Raw genomic sequence first — 27,354 nt, forward strand, 5'->3', positions numbered from 1 at the left:
AAAGCTCAGAGAAACCACACAGACTTCCAGGAGTCTCTCCCAGTGGAGTCACACACGATGCACTTAATTCTTCCCCCATCAAAATGTGCCAGCATGTGTGAAATGTTGTCTACCAGGGAAATGCTTTTAAGACAGTGACCCTCTGCCTGGCATGGACCAAAATTCCAGACTCCCAGAAGGAGGACAGGTATTCAGCAGAAACCATGTTGTTTGCACGCACAGGTGAGGCACAGTGAGCCACTTTTGTCAGTTAGAGAATGCTGGGAACCCCCTCCTGGAATCCAAATACTCAGATGACAAGCCAGGACCTACCTTGAAGCAGGCCTCTCTTAAGGGCGGCAGTCTCAGGCCTGCTGGGTTATCTCTTCTCTGCCCAGGAGGGAATGGGAATTTATGTTAAGCTTACCATAAATAATGGTCATGAGTCAAAATACTTTGTTAAATGGGTGATTCTGGGCCTATGCGTAGTGGTGAGGGAGAAGTGGTGCTTTTTAGGGCCTTGAAATTAAAGGAGCTGAATTCAGGCAGTAACCCTGATGTGTAGCCAACTTAGAAAACAGTGACGTTCAGTGGTGCACTGGTGTACATCTCTTGCTTCCACAGATACTGATTGAGTACCGGGTTTTTACCTGGTTTCTGTGCTAGATATTAGCTATAAAACGCCGAGCATGTACGTCTGTGTTCTCCGAGATTATGATCAAGTAGGGGCGACAGACTGAAACAAACACAGAAATGAGTAATAACATATATAAAGTTTCCTTTATGGGAAAAGAATACGCATTTTCTATTGATTCAGTACAGTTTTTTGTATATACCTGCTTTGTGCTACTGTTCGGTGTGAACAAAACAAAGTCCCTGCTCTTATGGCCCTAACATCTTAGTGGTGGGGGGTGGAACAGAAAATCAATCAAACAAGCCAGCAGGCAAATGTATTTCAGATTGTGATAAGTGCTAGGAGGAAAAATAAAGCAGAATGGAGTGATGGAGGGATAGAAGAGGTGGTCAGGAAAAGCCCTTCTGAACAGAGTAACTTCTCTGAGTAGATGATGTGTAGGCAGAATCCTGAAGGAATTAAGGAAGCAAGCCATATAAATATCAGCACTCGGGTAGAGGGAATTGCAAAGATAAAGCCCCTAAGATGGAAAGAGCTTGCTGTGTCTGAGACTTGTGTGGCAGGAGCTGGGGAGCAGGGGGAGAGGAGGTAGGGAATTAGATCAGAGTCCTATCCAGGACCAAGGTCGTGGAGGGTCTGTAAGAGTTTTGGATTTCCTTCCCAGTGTGATGGGATGCCTATTGTAGGGTTTTTAGCATGACAGTAACATAATCGGATGTATATTTTCACAAACATGTAAACATTTTAAATAGAAGTATAGAAATACACAGCATGCATAAATCGTAAATACATAGCTTGAGGAATATTACAGTGAACCCACCTGGGGATCATTGACCAGGTCAAGCTGTAGCATATTGTCAGCTCCTTAGTAGCCTCTGTTATGCCCCTTGGGGTCATTTTTCTCTCCTTTAAAGATAATTACTGTATACCAGTTACCAAAACAGGTTTGCCTGTTTTGAATTTTAGGAATGTTGTCATATTATATGTATTCTTTTGTGTTTGACTTTTTTAACTTAGTATTATCTTTTTCTTTACTTATTTTTTTTTAGAGAAGGGGAGAGAGTGAGCATGTGCAGGGTTGGGGGTGCCGGGGGGGGAGGTGCAGAGGGTGAGGGAGAGAGAATCTTAAGCAGGCTCCACGCCCAGTGCGGAGCCCCACACGGGCTTGATCCCATGACCCGAGTTCATGACCTGAGCTGAAGTCAAGAGTTAGATGCTTAACTAACTGAGCCACCAAGGCACCCCTACTTAGTGTTATCTTTGAAGTTCATCCATGTTGTTGCATTAGTGGTAAATTTGTAAAATTTTATGCATAGTAATTCATTGTATGAATATACCATGATTTATTTATCCATTCATTTGATGGGCACTTGGCTTGTTTCCAACTTCTAGCCTTTACAAATAATGCTGCTGTGAATATTTTGAACATAGTTTTATATGTGTGGATTTCTGTTTAATCTATATCTAGGAGCGAAGTTACTGGGACACAAGATATACACATTTTATGGCCAAACTTTAATAGATACTATAAGCAGTTTTTCAAAGTGGTTGTATCAGTTTAAACTCCCATCAGCAGTATCTGAAAATTCTTGTTACTATAATTTTGTTCTTGTTACTATAAATTCTTGTTACTATAAATCCTTGCCAATAATTGATTGTCAGTTAAAAAAATTTCTCTTAGGTATTTTGGTATATGGTTAGTAGTATCTTATGGTTTAAATTTGCATTTGTCTGATGACTAATGAGGTTGAGCATCTTTTCTTAGCTTATTGACTGCTTGGATTCCCTCTTTTGTGACGTGTCTGTTCACATCTTTTGCCCATCATGCACTAGCTCTAGTATCTAATGTTACCTAATATCTTTGAGTATACTGTTAAAAAACTCATAAAAACGGACTAATGTCATCCAATTTTCAGTTCTTTGAGTAGCTCTGTTTGAGTAACCAAAGCAAGTTAGTATCAATCTCAGGCCTTCATTTGTCAGAAGTCCTTAAGAACCACTTATTAAATACTTTACTCATTGACACTATCTACTTGAATATAAAGGTTTTTAAAGATAGAAGATCCAGACAGTGAGTGGAAAATCAGTTTTCCAAAAATAGGACTAGTTTATAAGAAGATAGACTCTTATTTCTTCCTGTGGAAATGATAATCATTTAGTCAAAATTTGAATTACTTCTATAACAGCAGTGTCAGTATCATCAACAAAAATCTGGAAATTGATTTAGGAGACGATCCAGCCAGCTGGTATTTAAACAAATGCCCTGTCTGGAGCACCTGGGTGGCTCAGCCATTAAGCGTCTGCCTTTGGCTCAGGTCATGATCCCCGGGTCCTGGGATGGAGCCCTGCATCAGACTCCCTGCTCGTCAGGAAACCTGCTTCTCCCTCTCACACTCCCCCTGCTTGTGTTCCCTCTCTCACTGTCTCTATCTGTCAAATAAATAAATAAAATCTTAGAAAAAAAATAAAGAAATGTCCTGTGGCATCCAGTACAACCATAAGCACCTGCACTATAACCAAAGCAAAGGAGTGTAAAGGAAGTAAAAAACCCTTCTTTTAATATATAATTCCCTTTTGGTTGTTTAGGCTGACCTGAGTGATTAATGTTTCTTATTTCTAACTTAAATTTTTAGTAAAGTTTATGGTATGTTGGATTTGTGTTTTTTATGAGTGTTGTATGTATTTTATAATACTTTAAGATCCTTCTTGTATGATATGCAGCTGGTGTATTTATGCCTATTTAAAAATTGTAACAGTTTGTATTTTTAAATGGCTTTAGAGGCTTTAAATTGTTTATCTTTGCTTTTCTGATATACTGTTAAATCATTTCTGTGTTTTAGCCAATTAAAGGACTTTTTCTATATGAAAGTATTATCTATTAAAAATGATCCATTTTATAATGTAGTTTCCAGAAATATGTTATGTTGAAAGGCAGTTATATTTATAGGACATAAATTATGGAGTGATTAAAATAATTTATTGCCTTCCAAAAGGCTTTATCCCAGAGTTCCTTTAAATAGTAAGCTCCACCAATGCCTCTCAAATGTGTATAAAATACTTGCTAATATTTAATCATAACTTTTTGTGAACAAATTATAAAACAAGGACCTCTTACATTTGGAATTTTTTATATAGCTGGGTTTTTGAAGTAAATAAAACACAGTTGAGTTTGACTAAGAAATAGTGATGCATTTGAAAGGGCATATGCAGACTGTATGTTACTACATTAGAAATTGGATGGCAGCCTACTTGCTCCATCTCTCAGCCCTGTCTTCCCCAGGGGACTATGGATGCTGTTGGTCATGTCATCTTGTTTTCCTTTGCTGGACCTGGCAACTCAAAGCTGGATGTCTCTGCCTGAAGTTAGGGTACATCCCAGTGCTCAGATTGCTCTGAACCTGAGACAGTTTGGCCCTCCTTCCCTGAGCGTCTGGTTGTCTACTCTTCGAGATCTGGGGTCTGTTTCCCCACGTGGTCGCTTCTGAGTTCCTGTGTATTTTAAGCTCTTTTTCTAGTTCCCAGGGATTTTGCTTTGATTTCTACAACCATATTTTAAGCTATTACTGTCAACCCTCATTTATAATCTTGTACGAGAAATGTGTTCTGAACTCCAATGATGACATATTCTTTTGTAATTCAATCTTAAGCTGGAGACTCTGTGTATTTTTTCCATGTTATTTATATTCTAGCTCTTTAAGAATAGGATGTTACATGCAAAGTTGTTTAGTCTTACTACTAATGAAAGAAAAAATTAAAATGGTAAGTACTATTTTTCATCTAGTATATTTGCAAAGATTAAAAAATGACTACCCATCGTACGCTGGAATATGGATAAGGCAGGTTCACATGTTGTCAGTGGGTTTGTGACTTTGTTCTCTGTTGCATAGATAGCACTTTGGAATTTTGTATTTATTTATTTTGTATGTTATTTTATTTTTTTTTTAAAGATTTTATTTATGTATTTGACAGAGAGACAGCCAGCGAGAGAGGGAACACAGGCAGGGGGAGTGGGAGAGGAAGAAGCAGGCTCCCAGCAGAGGAGCCTGATGTGGGGCTCGATCCCAGGACCCTGGGATCACACCCTGAGCCAAAGGTAGACGCTTAACGACTGAGCCACCCAGGCGCCCCATGGAATTTTGTATTTAGAACTAAAACAAACAAAACTGTTTGAGCCAGCAAATCCATTCTTAGAAATTAATCCTAAAAACTACTCATGGTTTTTCATAGGTATTGTCTATAAAGTGGTTGTAATAGTAATAATATTAGTACTAATAGTAGAATAAGAAAGTTTAATGAACAGTGTACATATCTAAAAGAGAGAAAAATGAATAAATAAAATGTGGTTTATTCATATAATGAAATATTATTCAGCCTTCAGTGTGCAGATAAATATATTAACATGAAAGACATTCATAACATATAAAATAAAAATAAGTAGATTTGAAGAACACTTTTCTAGAGTGTATATTTGTATACATTTACATACAAAAAAGTCTGGAAGGAAATATATACACTAAAATACTGATGTCAATTTTCTTTAGAGGAGGAATGGTAGATAAGTGAAATTACTTTCTATTTGCTTAGCTTTATTTTCTAATTTGTCTTTAGTGAACATAACATATGTGTTTAATAAACATAAATTATGAAAGGAAGCAGAAAAATAGGTTACCCATTAGCTGTTATCCCCAAATTGCTAAAACAGTCTAATAGTGGTGTAGTGTAGTGGAAAAGTTCCAGGATTAGGAGACTGGAAACAAGTTCTAGTCCAAACTATGTCACTAATTAGCTATGAGACCATCGGCAAGTCTCTCCGGGCCTCAGTTTCTGTATTTGTGAAATAAATTGGTTGAACTAGATCTCTGATTTCTAAGCTCCTTAACAGACTGTTATAGTTTCTGTAGAGCTAGCAGAATGGAGCAGGTTTCTGTACAAACTCTCCCTGCCCCTCTCCCCCAAACAGAGCAGCTCTATATGTTTGATACTGTCTATACTGAGCTGCTGTTTTAGGCTACCTTTCAACCAAAGGTAAGGGAAAGAAAAAAAGAACCCTATTTCTAAGATTCCGTAATTCTAAGCACTTTTTATGCTACTTCCTTTACGCTTCACACCATCTTTCTATTCACTGGGATACAAGTTCTTGACAGATCTTACCTTATGTATCAGGATGCATATCAGGATGCCCTTGCACTCCTGGAAATATCTTGGACTATGATGGGCTACATTCATTGAGAGCTATTGGGGAAATGAATACTTCAATGTCTGATGTAATACTCTCGTCCTGACCTATCCTACTTCAGTTTGGACCCTACCGAATAGTTTGGGTCACCAGTAATTGTGTAACTTTTGGCAAGTTACCTAACCCCTTTGAGACTCAGTGTTCAATTTTATGAAATATGGTGAATGACCAAGTTGGATTATATTATCTCTATGTTTCCTTCGAGCTCCATCAAGTTTTGTGAAATTATGTAGTCTCCATAGTTCAGTCTAATGAAATTGAGTCAAGTCCTAACATTAGTTGCCAATGTAGTGTCATTAATAACCCTAAATTAACTTAGATTTGGAAAATTTATTTGTATGTACATTTAACAAGAGGAGTCCCTGACATCTTAGACCATTATAGTGCTTCAAACAAATCACATGATATGGGTCTGACCTTCTGTACCTATGTCTTCTTTAGTCTGCATACATGCTCAGAATTACTTGTATCTGCTCAGACGGGACTGCATTATTCATTGGTAGCTAAAATGAACTGAAATTTAAGCTTAAATTGGAGATTCCTGTCTGCCCAAAGGGTAGGGATATAATTGTTTTTAACCTAAAAATAAAATCTGTTCTCTGATTCAGAGTAAACAAGATTTTATTCATATCAGAAAATAAGTAGCTTCTGAAAATAACTCATGTTAATAAAGCTTCTTTATAAGAAAATATGTGTAAAAATAGACATCTGTATTTGAGTTTATGTGTACTTCTCTATCTTTGTCTATTTGCTATGAAATAAAGCTGTATATATTTACTGTCTTACTTGAGAAATATGGGGGGAAAAGTGAACAGGAGCAATTCCACAACAAGATTTTAAAGTAATCATTTTATTTTTTATTATTCTTGTTTTATGTAAAGTCTACTCATTTAATTCTTTTGTCACGTTTTTGTTGGGTACTGGACTAAGACATAGACTCTCGCCTCAGGAAGCTGCTCAGTGATTAAGAAGACAAGTGTATTAACAAGTAATTATAACATGGTAGGACTTGTTCCATAGTAAGAATGCTCTGTAGGATAAAGGGCCTGGGAAACTGCTTCAAAATATTGGAGTTCACCAGTTGGGGAGTTCTGCCACAAGGTACGTTGGCACTGAGAAGGGAGTGGACCATTCAGCACAGATGGAATTTTCAGAATACAACCTGTCAGCAAGGCACATGCTACACAACATTGAAGATTGTTGGGAGAAGTTATTAGCACTCTCAAGCATGTCCATCATAGAAAATCTGTGAATTGTGTAGAAACAAGAGGAAACTGGCCCTAGATTCCGAAGATATTGTGTGTGTGTGTGTGTGTGTGTGTGTGTTTAAAATAATTTTTATCATACTCTGACTTTTATATCTTACTTTTTTCCTTACCGTTGTATTTTTGGCATGCGATTCATTTCCCATGCCACCAACAGTTTTTCATAATCATGACCTCAGTAGCTACATCATAATTTTATCTAACTGTTCCTTTCTGTCACTGTCGTTGGACATTTAGTTTCCAGTTTGAGTTTGTAATATCCTTGGAATGAACATCTTATATCAGTCTTTGCCGTCGTCTCTTACTTTGCTAGTGATGAGGTTAAGAGGTAGAAAACTTAAGTCTCTTGATAGATATTGCAAGTAGATTTACAGAACGGTTGTGCTCCCAGGTAGAAGTGTATAGGCATTTTCATATGATTCCATCTTCTGTAACACTGTAGGACCACGTTGATGGTTTTTGGAGGGTTTTGTTTTTGTTTTTTTTTTTTTAGGTGGGGAGGGGCAGAGGGAGAGATTTTTAAGCAGGCTCCATGCCCAGCACAGAGCCAGACGTGGGGCTCGATCTCACGGCTCTGGAATCATGACCTGAGCTGAAATCAAGAGTCAGACGCTTAACAGACTGAGCCACCCAGGCACCCCTGTTTTTAATTTTTTTTTTCTGATCAATTTTAGTGTAGTACCTTTTTTCCATGTCCTTCTCTATGTGAAGAGAATATTGTTAGTAACAGTCTTAACTAAACTTGAGTTCAGTAAAGTAATTCCCTTCAGAAATCCTTAGCAGAATAGTGTTTTGGAACTTCAGAATCTTTCCTTTATGATTTGAAAATCTCATGAAATGAGAATTTAGGAACTGATTAACTTCATGTCTAAAAAGATGATTCTAACAGTAAAGTACTGTATTTGGAAAAGAGAGAGGTTTGTTTCTTGCCCTAAATGATCAATTCTGTCATTGCATGTTTATGATTAACAGATACTTTCTGACAAGCTAGCAGAAGATGAGGAATGGAACTAAAACTGTGTTCCTTGATTTTGGTAGTTATGTTTAAAAGGCAATAGATGATAAATTCTCAGTAGAGCTCAGATAGGCTTTGACAGTATGGGCAAAATGCTGGTCCTTGTATAAATTGTATTGAACTGTGAATATTTGCATGATATAATGCTCTTGTTTTGTTGTATGGCTGTATGCTAAATGTGATTGACCACTACTGTATTCTTTTAACTATGCATTTAGTAAATGATTTATTTCTTTCCATTCTTTGGTTCTCTCCTGCCTTTAGGAGTTCCATATTTATTAAAATGCAGAAAAGGAAAAAGCAATTAAGCAGAATTTTAGTACTGATTAATACAGTACTGTACATGGTTTGTGGGAGAAGGACATGATTCTCTGGTCTTTTAGCTAAATAAAAATAAATACATAAATAAGTTTATGTAAAGCAGATATAAATAATTTTGGCATTCCAGTTCTCAGTCGTTATTTGGTATAAATCTGTTCCTAGTACGCATAGAAGTTGTTCAACAGTCAAACCGATAAATTTCTATGAAGTATTTTTCCTGGGTATTTAGTTTGGAATTTTGTTTTCTGTAAAATCTAAATTACCTAAGGTTTTATTAAAAAGAAAATGCTTGAGGGGCACCTGGGTGGCTCAGTAGGGTAAGCTTCCAACTCTTGATTTCCACTTAGGACACGATTGCAGGGTCCTGAGATCCAGCCCTGCATCGTGCTCTGCAATCAGTGGGGAGTCTGCTTGAGAGTCTCTCTCTTCCTCTGCCTCTTCCCCTGCTCTCTCTTGCTCTCAAATAAATAAATAAATATTTTTTTAAAAAAAGAAAAAAGGGGCACCTGGGTGGCTCAGCCATTAAGGGTCTTCTTTTGGCTCAGGTCATGATGCCAGGGTACTGGGATTGAGCCCCACATCAGGCTCCCTGCTTGGTGGGAAGCCTGCTTCTCCCTCTCCCACTCTCCTTGCTTGTGTTCCCTCTCTCGCTGTCTCTCTCTATCAAATAAATAAATAAAATCTTAAAAAAAAAAAAGAAAGAAAATGCTTGAAGTATATAGCAGGTCATTCTTCTTTATGGATTTAAGTATGCCATGTAACATAAGGAGAAAATTTTGTTAGATTAAATGAATACTTGAGTTAGTTTAATATGTAGTTTTATTTGCTATTAATAAATGGGCTGATGAACTTTAAAAAAATGCAATATTATTTAGAAGTCCTGAGTATTTTAAGGTTTAGCAAACATTCTTTATCTGAAAAACTTAGTTCCAGGGAAGTAACTCACAATTTCACTAGAATATATAAGAATCCACGTTTTTGGATAGAGAGCTGTTTTTTAGAGAAAAGATCTGTACAATTGGAGTGTTATGTTTTATGACTGTGGGAAAGTCACTTTACTTCTCTGAGCCTCATTTTTAAAAAATGTAAATTTATTGCTTCTTAGAGTTGTCGTAACAGTTAAATATGGCAACACTGACATCACGTGGGTGAGGCTCTGTAAATGCTCACTGGATGTTATTTGAACTTCTAGCATCATTTATCCTCATATTTAACTGTAGTTAATACTTGAAGAATTTTTGATATAATGTATTTTTTTTAAGGATTTTATTTATTTAGGGGGGAGAGAGAGAGAGCGTGCACCTGCAAGAGTGGGGAGGGGCAGAGAGAGAGGGAGAGAGGCAAGCAGACTCCTCGCTGAGCTCGGAGCCCGATGGGACATGGGGCTTGATCCAGGACCCTGGATCACGACCTGAGCCAAAGTCAGACGCTAAACCGCCTGAGCCGCACAGGCGCCCCAAAGATGCATCTTGAAGTAGAACTGTTTCCGCTCTATAAAGTGGAATTTAGGCTTTTGTTTGTTTAGGAAACAACCCTGCAATGTGTGCCGTGTGTGCAAAATACTTTATAAAAACATTTTCCATTTGATTTCTATTTCTCTAAAGCCAAAGCCATAATATTTTTTTAAATGAGAGATGAGTTTTAAATATTTCCAGAGATAGCACTAGGGGAGTACGAGTGCAACTTTGAGGGGGAAATAGTGAACGAAGTCTGTGTGTGTTCAGAGGGAGATAGTCTCATAAACCATATGTCCCTCTTGGTGAAGTAGGATGATAAGAATAAACTATGATAGTGTCTGCTTATGGCCTTCGTCCAGATCAGATTTCTGAATTACATATTGAAATTTACTATATTAACAAGCCATCTTCTGGCATTAAATGATAAGGGTAAATACCATAAAGAAATCATCTAAACAGTATGTACACCTATGTAAATGCCTTTATGAAAGCAGGTAAATCCTATGTAAATACTTGAAAGAAACTGGTATAAAAGATAAATGATATCCTTCCAGTGGGGAGATGTTCTTAGAGCCTTTTTTTTTTTTCGAAACTGTAATAGCAAAATAATGGGAAAAAGCCCTATTTCCATTTATAGGGTAATGGGTAAATAAGATGTGCTATATTCACAATGGAATTTTATACATCAGTGGAAATCAGTGAACTGCATCAGAGATTGGGTAGCTATTCATCAGCCCTTTCCTCCTCTTTCTGGCCAATAGTTTAGTCACATTCTCCAGCCTCCCTTAATTACTTTAATGAATATTTTAAATAACAGAATTAGAAAGTAATGTCAGAGACCGTTAAAGAAAAAAAAATGGACACAGAAAATATGCCAGTTAGATTCAGTTATACCTGCTTCTGGAATCAGAGTAGTAAGGAGGGATTCCTTCAAATTATAAGGAAAGTTTTACAAATGCCAGATGGCACATGAGAATTTTCATTCCAGGTATTATTTTGAGAGTGATTTCTCTGTTTTAGCAACTGAACTCAGACTTTTCCGCTGTTATCATGAAGACTTTTTTTTTTAATTAGTCACAAGGAGGACCAAGGGGGGAATTAAATAAGTGTCATCTAAACCCATCAGCAGTGCTGATAAAACAGCTCAGAGAATATACCCAGGAAACGGGCCTGAATGGATCATTGATTTTGAAGAGAGGTATATTCTGATTTTTACCCTCCTATCATTTTTTGAGACTTATAATATTGTTACTAGGTTATATGTGTCATAAATAAATTAGAAATAACTTTTCAAAGTCATAATAGTAGTTTAAACTTTTAAAAATTTCTAGAAATTTCACACCATTCTTTCTAATATTTTAATTTACTAAAGATTTTAAAATAGCTATCTTTTATGAAGGTGAAGTTGTAAAATTGAGCAATTAAGAATTTGTGTCTTTGAAATACTGGGATCTGAAAATCAGAGAGAAAGAGACAGAAGTGAGGAAAGTGCATCTAGATAAAAAACTACATTAAAAACCAGAACTCTGAATAGGAAAGGAAATCACATAAAAAAATACTAGCTGATTCAAAATAATCGTAAATGAAACCATTTAGGAACAGCGGCAGAAAGGACCCCTATCAACAGTCAGCCGAGATAGAAGATATTATAGGAGTGTCCAAGTAAATAATAAACTTAAAAATTTAAGGGTTATATTTTAAAAATTAAGTCCAAGTGTTTAATTTGAAATATTTTAGACTAAAGTCATCTAGGTTTTTCAGTTTCTTTGGTCATCTCTTTTATCTCTGAAATATTAAAATATCTGTCGAAAACTAGAATTAATTCTTAGAAAACCACATTTAGGTACACCTAATATTCAACATCACAGTAGTTCCAATTGTTATCCTGGATGGGCAAAAAAACAAACAACAAAACAACTTTAGAACTCTATGCCCAGAAGCTGCAAGTAAAGGGTTGCTAAGCATACTTAGCATATAAAAAAACTATTCAAGAGTCTTAGCTCAATGGGAATTTAAACAAACAAACAAACCTCTAAAGACATATTTCCACATATGTTGAAAAATTTTGCGTATCAAGGAAGCCCAGTATGTGAGGAATAATTCCTTATAAGATTAACTCTGTGGTATTAGGACTATAGAGGAGATACTTTAAAAATAAGCAACATCTAGGTGTGCCCGAGTGGCTTACCCAGTTAAGCATCCTACTCTTGGTCTGGGCTCAGGTCATGATCTCAGGGTCATGAGATTGAGCTCCAAGTTGGGCATGGAGCTTGTTTGGGATTCTCTCTCCTCTGCCTCTTCCCCTCCCGTGTGCTTTGTCTCTTTTGCTCTAATTCATAAATAAATAAATACATACATACATAAATAAAAGCAGTATCTAAATGATCATTATGGTTTCCTTTCTGCTCATGACAGAGCAGAAAGAGTCGGCTAGCTCTGTCACTTACTAGCTGTTTGCTTTTGACAGATTACTCAACCCCTGTGAACCCTTTCTCCATCAGACTTGCTGTGATGTATGTAAACCTCTAGGAGAAAGTTTAATGGATGTTCAAGAGTTTGTTTTTTCCTTCAGACAAAACTGCGTTTTATATGCTGTTCTCCTGAGTATCTGAAAAGTGTTTTCATGTACATTTTGGAAATAAGCCATTAGTTATTGGTCACCTCTGTGGGTTTTTTTAAAAACAGTTATCTAGTGCTTAGTATGTGTGACGTACTGTTTTAAACACTTTATAAACTTTAACTCATTTAATCTCATAAGAAGCATGTGAAATAGGCACTATTGTTATTATCCTCATAGTAAAGATGAGGCACTGAGGCACAGGTATGTTAGGGAACTTGCCAAGGCCCACAGCTGAAGAATCAAGGACGCAGGTAGACTGGCTCCCAAGGCCATGCTTGTCCCCCCTGCGCATGACATCTCCCTAAGTAAGGAAAGAAAAAACATCAAGCCTGATGACAGTCGTAACTATGAGAACGCTTTAAATATGTAAAAGGAAAGCAAAATCTCAGGGCGCAGACATTTGAATCTTGTGTTGTTTTCTCAGCAAGTGACATCTTAAAAAGGCATTACTTCAGTTTTAAAATGTCTAGTCCTAAAATAAGGAAGAAAATCTTATTTTAAACAACTGGTACTACTAACATTGTCAGTGGTAAGATGAAATAAAACATTTTCAAAGAAGTAGGAGAGGGCTCATAATCTTAGGTATATGGTAGAGTCAATATTAGAATATTTTAAAGGGAACACAATATGAATGCTTTTTTTTTTTTTAAGATTTTATTTATTTATTTGATAGAGGGAGAGACAGCCGGTGAGAGAGGGAATACAAGCAGGGGGAGTGGGAGAGGAAGAAGCAGGCTTCCCAGCGGAGCATGGAGCCCGATGTGGGGCTCGATCCCAGGACCCTGGGATCACACCCTGAGCCGAAGGCAGACGCTTAACCACTGAGCCACCCAGGCACCCCAATATGAATGCTTTTGTAAGCTTTATCATGAATGATTCCTGGAATATACTAGGAAGCTATCTCTATTCTACTTAAAGTATAAGTTGTTACAAAAGATAGCTGGGGGTTTATGTATTTATTGCGTGTACATTCTTTCACAACTCTAGTGTTTAGTTTCATGACAGCCCAGGATAACATTTAGACTTTGTACTTTTTACCTGAGCTTTTTAAAAATATCTTTACTGAAGTATAATTTACATACTATAAAACTCACCTACTATTGTAAGTGTACATTTCAATTGTACTAAATTTATACAGCTGTGAAACTTTGATCACAGTCTACTTTTAGAACATTTCCATTATCCTAAAAAGTTCCCTCGTGCCGGTTCGCATTCTCTTCTGTGAGGTTTTAATTTCCTTTATTGATACGTGATTGTTTACTCCTTACACCTTGTTCCACTCCTTTAGGTTGCTTTGTCTAATGGTTATATCTGGGTTTTGTGGAGTTAGTTTCTGTCCTTTATTTTGGCTTCTTTTAACCTTGAGTTATTATTTATTCAATCAAGTGACCTTGTTATGGAGTCTTTTCAGGGGATCAAATGACAGTTCTTAATCCACAGGAATTTAACTGCTATTGTTCTAGTCGCTGTTTTACTCTTTGCATCTGATGCCGTTGGTACATGAATGGGTGCTCATGGTGGGGAGGTGAGACGCGTGGAGAGGGGCATGGATTAGGGGTCTTCTTAGTGGAGGGATCTGTAACTGCTGTGTCCTTCACTGTGTGCCTGTGGTTTGCCCTTCTCATAAAATTCAACAGATCAAATGGCTCTGTGGGTAAGTAGAAGGAAGAGTGGAGAAGGCGCATATGTGTATTTGTTTTCGTCTCCTCCTTCTATGTGGAAAGAAGTATAACCCTCCCTTCTGGCCTGTAGGGAAAAGATAGGCTGGAGAAGATTCAGTGTCACGTTCTGGGAAGACAAAATAGCAGAAACAACAGAACAGTGTTGCATTCAACAATCTTAAAAAGTTTGTAGGGACCAAAAAAGAAATTGCTCGTTCTCTTCATCCCGTCCTCACCATTTTAGTGAAGAACTCAGTGGAACAAGACATAGCAGGCTTAGTTCAGAACTTGAAGCATGAAATCATAATACAAGAGGGTTATCTCTATATTCAAAGGAAAAAGAAAAGAAAACTTGAATATATTTGGGAGGTGTAGGGCCAGATCATAATAATGTACTCAATATAAAATTAATACATGTACAATTTTTAAAACACTATATTTGGAGTCCTACAGGAAAGTGAAATTTAAAAATACAGTAAATTAGATCAAAGAGCTATTGGGGAGAAGAATTGTGCAGGCTACAGAATAAAAGAGATGAAAAATAATATGACACAGAGGAGATATTCTAGCTTCAGATTCGGGAAACCATGATTTTAATTCTTGCCCCGATACTAGCCAGCAATAATCTCAGATAAATCACTTAACTAATCTGGGCCTCAGTTTCCCCACGTGTAACATGAAAGAGTTTATTGATCTTAAGCCTTGAAGAATCTTTTGTGCTTTTCAATTATATAATGAGATGGCAACACATGAAAAGATGTTCGTTATTAGCTATTGGGGAAATGCAAATTTTAATCACAGTACCTATCACTGCACACCTGTAATAATGGCTAAAATAAAAAATTATGACAGTACCAAATGCCATCGAGGAAGCAAAGAAACTAGATCACTCATACATCCTGGGAATGTAAAATCATATATTCACTCTGGAAAACAGTTTGGCATTTTCTTACTAAGCTAAACGTGCAGTTACCCTGGGACCCAGCAGGTGCGCCTCTTGGACATTTGTCTCAGAGAAATGGAAATTATGTTCACACAAAACCTGTATATGAATGTTTATAACCTGTTTATTCATAGTAGCCCCAAACTAGAAACAACGGATATGTCCTTTAAAAACAACCTGTGGCCATCCGTACCAGGGAGTACTCCTCAGCAACGAAAAGGAGGAGCTGTTGACACGTGCGGCAATGTGGCTGAATCTCCAGAGAACTATGCCGAGTGAAAAGAGGCAGTCCCAAAGTTTACTGACTATATCATTCCACGTATATAACATCCTTGAAACGACAAAATGATAGAAATATGGAACAGAGTAGTGGTTGCCTAAGGTCGGGGACTGGGTGAGGGGGGAAGGGAGAGGGTGAATTTGATTATGAAAGGGTCACAGGAGAGATCATATGGTGATGGAACTCTTCTATTTCTTGAATATTGTAGTGAATATACAAACCTGCACAAGTGATAAAACCTCAGCGTAGAACTGAACATAAACAGGATAGGAGTAAAACGACTCCGGGTGAGATGAATGGATGGTATCCATGCCATTACCCTGTTGTGATATATACTGTAGTTTTCCAGGATGTTACTATTGAGGGAAATTGCATAAGGATTAAGGAGATTCCTCTGTGTTATTTCTTACAAATGCATGTGAATCTATAATTATCTCAAAATAAGAAGCTTAATTTAGATACAAATTATGTATATTTTATTTACCCTTGTATCCTCACTGGGTGGAACATGTTGGATACATAGTAGGTGCTCAGTATTTATTCACCGAATAAATTGAGGGGGAGGGCTTGTGTGCATGTATACAAGATTCCCTCATTTGATTCACAAAAGGTGGATCCAGTCACCACTTCAATCTTTTAACTATATGGGTAATTCAGCCCAGAATAATGACCTTTATCCTGTAAACTTTAATCATATGATCACTGTGAAACTCAGCTTGATTCTCCCGTGCTGACATTTGCTGTTACTCCTTCTTTCTAGCAGAATCCCTAACTCCTAGAAGGAAGGATAAACTAAAATGCATTTATGACAAATTAGTTTAAAATGCACAGTCTTCATAGATGGCTTCAGTCTTGATTATGGTAGCTGTTAAGTCTTAAAGTCTTGTACTGCAAGTATACCAAGTTTGTTCTTTTTCAAATTTGTTTTGGCTATTTGGATTCTTTTCATCTTAAAGTGAATTTTAGAAACAGCTTGCTGACTTCTGGGATTTTGACTGGGATTTCATTGAGTTTCTAGATCAATTTGGGGAGCGTTGACATTATAGCAATAGTGAATCTTCTGAATCATGAACATTGTATATCTTTCAATTTATTTAGATATTCTTTTAATCTCTCAGCAGTGTTTTGGAGTTTCAGTAAATAGGCCTTGCAAATCTTTTGTCCTTAAGTATTTCATATTTGAACGGTATTTTAAAATTTTTTCAGGACCATTTGCTTATTGTTAGTATGTAGAAATACGGTTGATTTTTGTGTAGTGCATGCTACTCTCTTTTACATGCTATTGAGTAGAACTTGGTCACCGCTGCCCTCGCTGCAAGTTTGGCTGGAGAATGTTACCATCTAGCTATCTTTTCAGAAAGAAGAGAAAATGAAATTAATGAATAGCTAACTAGTAACAGTCCAAATGTTGACTATGTGATGAAAATATTCAGGATTTAGAAGTCTCTCATTTATTTTCTTTGTAGTATAATACATTTTTTATCATGCAAAAATTGCTTTCAAGAGCATTTTTAAGTTTTAACACCTCCATATGAAGCAAATCATTGTGAAGGAATAGATAGGTTCACTAGTGAAACATAATAAAAAATAAAATTAAATTAAGCACATTCCAGTATTTGCTGTTTGATAAAGGTGACATTTCGGAACTGCTGAGATGAACTTGGAGTTGTAATTTAATACAAAATCTTAGGAGCAATGCGGATGTAAGTTTGAGATACTAATCTATTAGATTGGGGAGATATCTGGGCTAGAGATAAAAATTGGGAGTCATCTGTACATAATTGGAGTTTAAAGCATGAGACTAGATGAAATCACCAAAAGACAAAGTAGAGCTAGAAAAGTCCATGGACTGAGCCCTGGGTATTCCCAGGTTCAGAAGTTTAGCAGGTGAAGTAGTAACAAGGAAGACAGATGGAGTAGACTGTGAGTTAGGAATAAAATCAGAATGGAAAGTCAAATGGAGAAAAATTTTCAAGAAGAACAGAGTGATCCTTGAGCCAATTGATATGTCACATAAGACAAGAACGGAAAATGGATTGCTCGGTTTAGCAGTGTGGAAGCCATTGATGACGTTGACCAGAGCAGTATCAGGGAATTGTGGAGACAAGGGGATCCAAGAGAAAATGGGAGGAAAAGAATTGGAGAGAGCAACCACAGTCAACTTTCAAGGAATTTTGCTCTAAAGGATCAGCAGACAAACATGCTGGTAGCTGGAGAGGGCTATGTGGTTCCATGGTTTTGTGGTTATTGTTGTTTTAAAATTAAAGAATTCACAAAATGTGTGTGTGCTGATAGGATTGCAGTGGAGAAGATAGGTGATGTGAAAGAGAGGGGAGAATTGTGGGAACCACATCTTTGACTATTAGGAGGGATCTAGTACACAGGTAGGGGCCTAGAAGAATGAGCCATTGGAGCAGGATTGTAACGGGAAGAAAGGTGGGAGAACATGGACCCCGCTGCAGGTGGTAGGTGGGTAGGGAGTAGATACGGCAGTGATGAAGTTCTCATCTCATGCCTCCTGTTTCTTCAGTGTAATAGAAAGCAGGGTCATTAGCTACAAGTGAGGATGGGGGAGAAGGGAAGAAGTAGTCATCTAGCGTGAATGGACTGGAGAGGACTGTATTATTGACAGACAACACTGAAAGGCTCCCTTGAGGTTGATGGAGAGTGAAAGCAGCTTAGTTTTTTGTTTTTTTTTTTAAAACTCATGTTCGGCTGCCTGGGTACAGGTCCAGGGTAGGCAATGTTAATTATTTATCCAGCATTAGCTTTTGTCAGGCGACTTTGAGGAAGTATGAGAAAGGCAAAGGAGCGAATTGAAGCTAGCTTACGAGGGAAGTGAGAACGTGGGGTGGTGAGGGACAGGGAGGAGGTGGGAGGGGCAGCGCCAGATTCCAGATTTAGAAGAGCTGAGGAATGAGAGAGAATGAAGAGTGGGATCTTTGATTTGAAAGTGGAGAAGGTTTTCAGTTACGATCAGATGAAAACCAAGAGTGGAGGAGAGGAGATCAAAATACTGGGTGGCCAGGATAGTGGAAGGATTATCTATGTGGATACTGAATTTGTGCTCAGAACTTGAGCTATTAGTTTCTAATTATCTTTTGTTTCTGTTGGACTCTGGTAACAGTTTTAGTGTTCTTACTTAGTAAGAGTTTCATGTCTCTTCTTCCATAGTTTCTGTTTCGTGGTGTTAGCCTCATTCCTTCTATTGCATTTTAAATTTTAGCCATTGTATTTCCCATTTCCAAGAGCTCTTTCTTGCTTCTGATTAACTTCCATAGCATCCCTTTCTAGGAAAAAAAAAAAATAGTTTTTGACGATCTGCATGCTTTGTTATAATACAAAGAATATGATTCTTTTTTCTCCCTTCCGTTTATATCTGCGCTCAGGTTACTACATTTTTACATATCATTTTTTTTTAAGTGAGAAAGTATATTGAGTTATCGAGTTAACTTTTAAATTTCTTTTTATTTTAGGTATCAAAAAGTAAAGATGGAAAAGAACAAAGTGAAACTGTATCACCGTCCGAAGATGAAACATTCTCCTGGCCAGGTCCCAAAACAGTTATGTTGAAAAGAACATCTCAAGGCTTTGGTTTTACATTAAGGCATTTTATTGTTTATCCCCCAGAGTCTGCAATTCAATTTTCATATAAGGTAAGAAACAATTAAAGTAACTTGAAAAAACCCCCACAAGATCATTCCTGTCTCCTCCTTGTCTTCCTGTCAGCCTCCCCTCCTATCTTGTGTACAAAAGCTCCATCCTCTGAGATTGGTATTGGCACACTTTGGGGAGGGTGGTATGAATTGAGTTGAGCCTTGCTGTGATCTCACTAGAGTTTATAAATAAGTATTCATATATGGCTATATTTTTTTTTTTTTGTAGGATGAAGAAAATGGCAACAGAGGAGGTATGCTATAAAAGTTTTACTTTTTCTCTGAATGTTTTTCTGTTCTTTAAGTAATATTAAATGAGCTGATACAGTTTTTGGAGTCCACGTGTATAACTCTTAGATATGAGAGTCATAGAAATGAAATAATTTTACTGTCAGCTTCAGAGTTTTATGGATCCCGTTGTCTCATCATGATTTGAACATGTGATAACTTTATTGTTAATTATATATTAGTATTTATGTGGGGGAACATAAACGATTCTGAGGAAGCTAATTCTGATATTTTTATTTCATTAATAATCTTCTAAATTTAGTAATTCTTTTAGGTAAGAAATGCTGTGTGTTTTATCTAGTAGATTTACTAACTCAAATATTGAAAAGTAGAGTATTTTGGGTCTTCTTGTTAATCTTACTCCTGACTTCAGCATTATGTTTAATGAGTTTAAAAGGAGAATCAGGCTGGGGATAGGGATATTTCTTAATAACGTCCACATATTTTTGTTTTAATTTTATGTGAACTCTAATAAGCTAAAATTTACATACAATAAAATGCATCCATTTAAAAACCTTTTATTTCTACATAATTTGAGCCCAAAAGAAAGTTGCCAGAATAGCAGTTTCCGTATATTCTTCATTTGACTTCCCCTCATGTTCAACAACTTACATCGCGGCACAGTGAACAAAACTAAGAAATTAGCATTGGTACGATACTGCTATCTAAACTACAGACTTTATTTGGGTTTTTACCAGTCTTTCTCCTCGAGGGGATGGAGGATTCCATGCTGCATTCAGTTGTCCTGCCCCTTCAGTCTCCTCTACTCTGTGACAACGCCTCAAGTCTATCCTTGTATCTCATAGCCTTAACACTTTTGAAGAGTACCAGTCAGCGATTTCATAGATTGCCCATCAGTTTGGCTTTGTCTGGTGTTGTCTCATCATTAGTTGGAAGTTACACATTTTTAATAAAAATACCAAATTTGCACCTATTTTAAGTGTATAGTTATACCTCAGGTGCTTTTCGATAAATACACAACTTGTGAAACCACCATCCCGATCAAGGTAGGATACCAGAAAGAACCTTTTAATAGAGTCACTATGTGTTACACCTGAAACTAATGTAACATTGTATGTTAACTATATGCTTCAATAAAAACGAGAAACCTTTTCATCATCCCATAAAGTTCCCTTGTGCCCCTTTGCTGTTCCTAAGCAGTCACTAATCTGCTTTCCATCACTGTAGCTCAGTTTTGTCTCTTTTAGAAGGTCTTTTACATGGAATAATACAGTATGTACTCTTCTGTGTCTTTTGCTTGGGGTAGTAATTTTTGAGGTTCCACCACATTGTATGTGTAGGTACTAACAGTGCTTTTTATTTTTTGCTCAGTAGTTGTCCCTTGTTTGAATATACCACAGGTTCTTTATCCACTCGCCTGTTCATCCACTCAGCTGTCGATGAAACTTTGTAACGCCCCTATCTGATCTGAGGTCCCAGAATGGTTATGCTGAGGGTTAAATGAGAGGAAAGCAGTTTCTTTTGGCATTATCAAAGTCATCTGTGAGTACAGGGCCAGATAGGAAGGACCCTGCATAGTTGTCTCTGTTGTGCAAGAAGGGCCAGTCTTGCGTCACCATCTGTCATACACTGGGGATCAGGATGAATTCCAAATGTTACTTGGCACGGGTTAGAAACAGGTGTTAGTAAGGAAGGGAAAACTTACAAAACCAGCATCAGCAAGAGAAAAGAGGATGAGGGTCCTCTGTCTTCCCGTCATCTCGCAGAATGATGTGCTGGTGCCTGGGAAGCATCTAGAATATCATGCCCATCTTCTTCTGCTCTCCATTTGGAGAAATTTTCTTCTAATAAATCTAGAGAGACACAGTTCTAAAACTTTATGCAGATTATTTATCTGACATAGCTCACTGGAGTGAATGGGTTTAGTTATTTGCTTTGACTAGAGAGAATAGACTGAAACGCTTGGAGGGAAAACTAGATATAGGTCTAACAGAAGCATATTCGGAGAAGAGTAATCTGCTGGGGGAATATTACAGTTTAAATACCTATGTTATTTATTAATGTTTACCTAACCTCATTCAAAAAAGGGTTTCTGTCCACATGGAGAAATAAACGTATGGTAGTAAGATTAAAAAATAAGATTAAATAGTTCCTGGTGAAAAAAAATGAATTAAATGGACTTTTGGGAGATTTATTACACATAAATGTGTGCTGTACATCCTATACTGGGTTATAAATTTGCTTTTGAGCTTTTCTGGTGGCCAGAGAACAATCGATAATATGGTTAGTTAAGGATTCACATTACCCATAAGAAAACAGCATCCTGTTTGCACTGAAGCCTGAGACAAATTTCCCCTATGTGCCCTCGTAATGGAAAACAAAGAGTAGTACAATAGATAATATCCTTAGTCCCATTCCTTCAGATGGCTGTTTTTTTTTTTTTTTTTTTTTAAAGATTTTATTTATTTATTTGACAGAGATAGAGACAGCCAGCGAGAGAGGGAACACAAGCAGGGGAGTGGGAGAGGAAGAAGCAGGCTCCTAGTGGAGGAGCCTGATGTGGGGCTCGATCCCGTAACGCCGGGCTCACGCCCTGAGCCAAAGGCAGACGCTTAACCGCTGTGCCACCCAGGCGCCCCAAGATGGCTGTTTTTTAATGTATCTTCCGTGTAAGGTGATTTCAAAACCCAAGGTCCGGTCTCTTTTAATAAAGGACTTCTCACCTGGGGACAGCTTTGCTCCCCAGGGACACGTGGCAGTATCTGCAGACATTTTTGGTTGTCGCGATTGGTGGTAGTGGGGGCAGTACCACTGTCATCTAAGGTAGAGGCCAGAGAGGCCGCAGAGCGTCCTGTAATGCACAGGATAAATTATATTCATCGTTTGGTTGAAGATTTAATCCATGCCAGTCATCATAGTATATGTTATTGTCATATTTCATACTCATAATAATGCTAAGAGGTGTGAGACAGTATTCCCATTTTGTAGATGAGGAAACGCAGGCCGAGAAAGATGTGAAATGACTTGCCCAAGATCACACTGCTAAGGTAGAGAGCTGGACTTCCAGCCCAGGTGTCGAACCCTGAAGCTCATCTCTATTTAACTCTGCCATCTTTCTTTTCTTTACTTCCTTTTCTTTGTTTATTTTTGTTTAAAAATAGTGCTGTCTTTTGTGGCGCCTGGGTGGCTCAGTCGGTTAAGTGTTGGACTCTTGGTTTCGGCTCAGCGCATTATCTCCGGGTTGTGAGATTGAGTCCTGCGTCAGGCTCCATGCTCAGCAGGGAGTCTGCTTGAGGATTCTCTCTCCCTCTGCCTCTGCCCCTCCTCCTGCTCACACGCACGCGTGCTGTCTTTCTCAAATAAATAAATCTTTAAAATGAATAACGCTGGGGTGCCTGGGTGGCTCAGTCATTAAGCGTCTGCCTTCGGCTCAGGTCATGATCCCAGGATCGTGGGATTGAGCCCTGCATTGGGCTCCCTGCTCAGTTGGAAGCCTGCCTCTCCTTCTCCCCCTACTTGTGTTCCCTCTCTCACTGTGTCTCTCTCTATCAAATAAATAAAATCTTAAAAAAAAATAAAAATTAAAAAAATAATTGAATAACGCTGTCTTTTAAAAATAGTTTGACTTACATAAAGTCAAGAATTAGTGGATGAAATAGGGTATATTTAGTATGTTACGAAATTCTGTGATATTTCTCTGCCTTGAGAAAGTTAAAAACAAAGACGTTTAGGGGTGCCTGGGTGGCTCAGTTGGTTAAGCATCTGCCTTCGGCTCAGGTCATGATCCCAGGGTCCTGGAATGGAACCCTGCTTGGGACTCCCTTCTCAGTGGGGCTCAAATAACTAAAATCTTAAGACAAAGAAGTTTGTTCCATATTTGTGGATACTTAAGGACAAAGAATTCATATAAAAGTCAGAGATATCCTAAGTTTAGAAGCCCCGAACATCTTATGGGAGCAGTCATCACTTATTACTCAATTCTGAATACCTGGTTAGCAGTGGACTCAGAAGGTTCATTGAGTGCTCTGCCTCCTTTGCCTCCCAGGACCGAGGTTTGCTCCTGTCATCCCAGTTGGTAGTGGGGTCACGGGTTAGTCCGCAGAGGCCTACTTTTCTAAGCTACAGCACTCATAATACCATTTCAACTCAACCTATCAGTCGACCATAAGAACGTATTTTATGTGAAAAAATTTTCTTTTGAGAATGCAGCCTATTTAGAGACAAACTACATTTAGTTTATTATTTTAATTCAAATGAATGTTATGTTTTTTATTTTAGAGTTTCATTTTCTCTTAAAACCTATTTTCAAGCATAGTGAGATTACGAAATCCTTTTATGTAAAGTTTGTTTTAATGAAATAGAATCCCAGCCTCCAGTGTAATGATCTAAGTCAAAGCCTAGAATCACTGGAGAGGAAGTAATTCCCAGAATTTTATTCAAACTCCTAAGAGATCCTGTTATAATGCCAAAATTCTGTGAAACAGTTGAAAGGTTTTGTTTTAGTGTTCTTTCCTTCTGGCAATTTAGTGGTATCTCTTTTGCCGCTTAATTTTCTGATTATTCTCCTTCCCCAACTTTCCCATTCTGTTTCTTATATACTATATATGTGTACTGTCTTGTGTTTTAACATTTTTTCTTGTTGATTAGTTTTCTGTATTATGATGCAAATATGATGCAAATATTTACAAGTAAAAGGCCATCAAAGTAGAAAAATATTTTTTGGTGATAATTGCTTGTAGATAATGCTGCCGTCCTGTTGTCCCTTAAATCTCTGGAGAAGATATATGTAAATAATCAAAATAAGAATAATTGAAAGTTTGTAATTACTATTATTTCTTTTCTACTTACTCCCTGAGTAAAAATTCTGTCTCAGTTTAGTTGTAGGGACATTTCCAGTATTTTAAAATGTGTTTATCATTTTGTTAGGTATTTCAGTAACTGTTGGATTTCTACTTTGGGATTAAAATCTATAAGCATTAATAGTAGAAAAAGAGTAACTGGGAATATTATAAATTTTCTCATAGTAAAAATCTGTATTTTGTGATTGTATTCGTTTCCTACTGGACAGCTCTTGTAGCCTATGTTCAGGTTTTTTAACCAAGGCTCCTTTAGTGTGGCAAGAAATAGAAACTTCTGGAAAGCACATCAGGAAAGATGTGTTAATTCTAAAAAACCAACAGGCCATCTCCAAATTCAATGTCAAGAGCAACAGGACACCTGGGGAGCCACAGGCACCAGAATTAGGACCTGGAAAGCTACTAAATGCAGAGAGTAACAACAACGAAATCTTGGCTTTGATCTTCCAAAGAGCAAACTCTGGTATTTACTGGAGGGTCCAAATGACTTTCGTAGTTAATTTTAATCACACCTGATTTTCTCATGAGCCGGCGTCTGTATAAGGTGCAGCCCTCACTGTATCTTCTTTCTTCCTTCCTCTCTCATCACAATACTTCCAAATTCCTGAGAACAAAATCTGATTGGGCCAGTTCATCATTTTATGCCAGCTACACAGTACCTGCTATGCTTAGAGATCAAACATTCTTCCATTTAATGAAGTGGTAAATTCTGGAAAGCTGAGAAAATTGAGTATATTTTATGCCACTAATTTCCATTAATAGGCTGAAAACCTATCCCCTCAGAATAATATAACACTAAAAAATGGACCTGAAAATTTGTTTTAAGAGCAAATTCTTATTATGGGTAGGTCCATGGTCTATAGTGTGGAGTAGGGCAATAGAAGCGTGTTTCATTATTTCTAAACTGTGGCAATAGTAAGTGAGTTCCTTGGGTCTCTCTGATGTCTTTGAGCATTAACTAAACCCCTGGGGACCCATTTTTAACTGTATTGACAGTTCAAACGATTTGAATTTCTCTGGTAGGTAGGTAAATATATGAATTAGTTACGTATTTTTGTTAATTTTTAATACCATTCAGTAGAATATCCGCAGGTGTCTGACATTAACTTGAGGATACTTTAGGAAGTAGAGATGATAATGATGTGGAAGAAGGAGGAAGAGGAGGAGGAGCCGGTGGTAGTGGTGGTATCGTGGTGGCAGTGGCAGCAGCTAACTTATCATGTGCCAAGCACTGTCTTGAGATTTTGCATCAACCTTCTCAGGTGGATGGTATCACCTCCAGTTTTTAGAAGAGGAAGCGGAGGCATGAAGTGTTTAAGTAACTAGCACGGGACAGTATTGGACTTACTCAAGCCATGTGGTTCTAGGGTTTCCTCCCGGTTTCTACCATGACTTCTCAGAAAATTCTTTACTCTCATAATTCACCCTTGGAAATGTGTAAGAAAGAGGGTTCTGTTCCCTTGAAAGGTAAAGAGTCTGAGAAGATCCTAATTCAAATTTCCGACGCAGGTTTGGCTGACCTAGTATTAGCATTTCATACTCGTTCTTTAATTAGCTTCTCCATCTTCATAATGGAACATGTCCTATTGGCATAAGTCTGTTCAGCAGCAAGGATATAGCACCATTGCTTTAATATTTGCAATTGATTTCCATCTTTGATGTGGTTAATAGTTTTGATACCTATGCACTTTATGACTGATAGAACTGTTTTTGATGTTTTTCACTTATTTTTACGAAATGATAAGGGCACTTACAGGTATTTACCAAAGATAAATGAAACATTTGCCTGCGAAAATATTTTTACAGGAATATTCATAGTTGCTTTATTCATAATCAGCAAACACTGGATTTAATCTAAGTATTCATCAGCATATGAATAGATAACCAAATTATGGTATATCCATGCCGTGGGGTACACACAGCCTTGTGGATCAATCTCAAAAACCGTTTCTTATATTGAGGTGAAATTCATAGAATATCAAATTCACCATTTGAAAGTGAACAATTTGATGGCATTTAGTACAGAATTAAAGGACAAGTATGAACATCTACCACCTGTATGTACTTTGAAAACATTTTCATTGCTCCAAAAGGAAGCCTGTATCCAGTAAGCTGTCATTCATTGTTCTCCCCTCCCCAGAGTCCCTGGTCATCACCAGTCTGTTTTCTGTCCCTTTGGACTTACCTATCCTGGATATTTTATATAACCTTTTTCAGATGGCTTCTTCATTTAGTGTAATGTTTCTGAGTTTTGTCTGTGTGTGGCAGGTATCGGTAATTCCCTGCTGAATAATACTCCCTTGCATGTATATACCACAATTTGCTTATCCATTCATCCATCGATGGACATTTGGACTGTTTCCCCCTTTTGGCTATTGTGATTAGTGCTGCTATGAACTTGTGTATGCAAGTATTTGAGTCCCTGCTTTCAAATCGTTGGGGTATATATTTAGGAGTGGGATTGCTGTGTTTTATCGTCATTCTCTGTTTAACATTTGGGGAACTGCCAGACTGTTTTCCACAGCAACTGCGCCATTTTGCATTACCATCAGCAGTGTATGAAGGTCCTGATTTCTCCACATCCTCATCAACACCTGTTATTTTCCATTTTTGAATAATAGCCAATCTAGTGAATGTGAAGTGGGATCTCATTGTGGTTTTGCTTTGCATTTCCTTAATAACTAGTGATGGGGAGTGTTTTTTCATGTGCTTGTTAGCCATTTGTGTATCTTCTCTGGAGAGATGTCTATTCAAGTCCATTGCTCATTTTTTTTATTGGGTTGTTTGTCTTTTTGTTTTTGAGTTGTAAGTGTTCTATATATATTCTAGAGAATAGATTATTATCAGATATGTGATTTGCATATATTTTCTCTCATTCTGTAGATGGTTTTTTCACTTTCCTGATAATGTCCTTTGATGCACAAAAGTTCTTAATTTTGATGAAATCTAATTTCTGTACTTTTTCTTTTGTTGCGTATGCTTTTCCTGTCAAAAACATTTTGATGAATGAAAGAAACCAAGCACACTGTCTGATTCCATTTGTATGAGAGGAAAGATAAATCTAAACCAATTCATGGTTGCCTGAATAGACTGGGAAAGCACATAAGGGAAGTCTCCGGCATGATGGAAATGTTCTATATCTTGATTGTGGTGGTGGTTACATGGGATTATACATTTGTCAA

General features: G+C 37.4%; 1 protein-coding gene across 6 annotated transcripts in view; it reads left to right on the top strand.

Annotated features, from left to right (window-relative positions):
• The window catches only part of ARHGAP21 (Rho GTPase activating protein 21), a 133,028-nt gene that overhangs the window by 37,867 nt on the left and 67,807 nt on the right, over positions 1-27,354 (top strand). For all 6 annotated transcript variants that reach the window (XM_044392164.3, XM_044392165.3, XM_048219289.2 and 3 more), the window contains exons 3-4: positions 18,888-19,067; positions 19,297-19,321. In XM_044392164.3, the coding sequence (XP_044248099.2) occupies positions 18,888-19,067; positions 19,297-19,321 (205 nt within the window). The remainder of the gene's footprint in view (positions 1-18,887; positions 19,068-19,296; positions 19,322-27,354) is intronic.

The sequence above is a fragment of the Ursus arctos genome, unplaced genomic scaffold (genome assembly GCF_023065955.2).
Source record: "Ursus arctos isolate Adak ecotype North America unplaced genomic scaffold, UrsArc2.0 scaffold_30, whole genome shotgun sequence".
NCBI lineage: Eukaryota > Metazoa > Chordata > Mammalia > Carnivora > Ursidae > Ursus > Ursus arctos.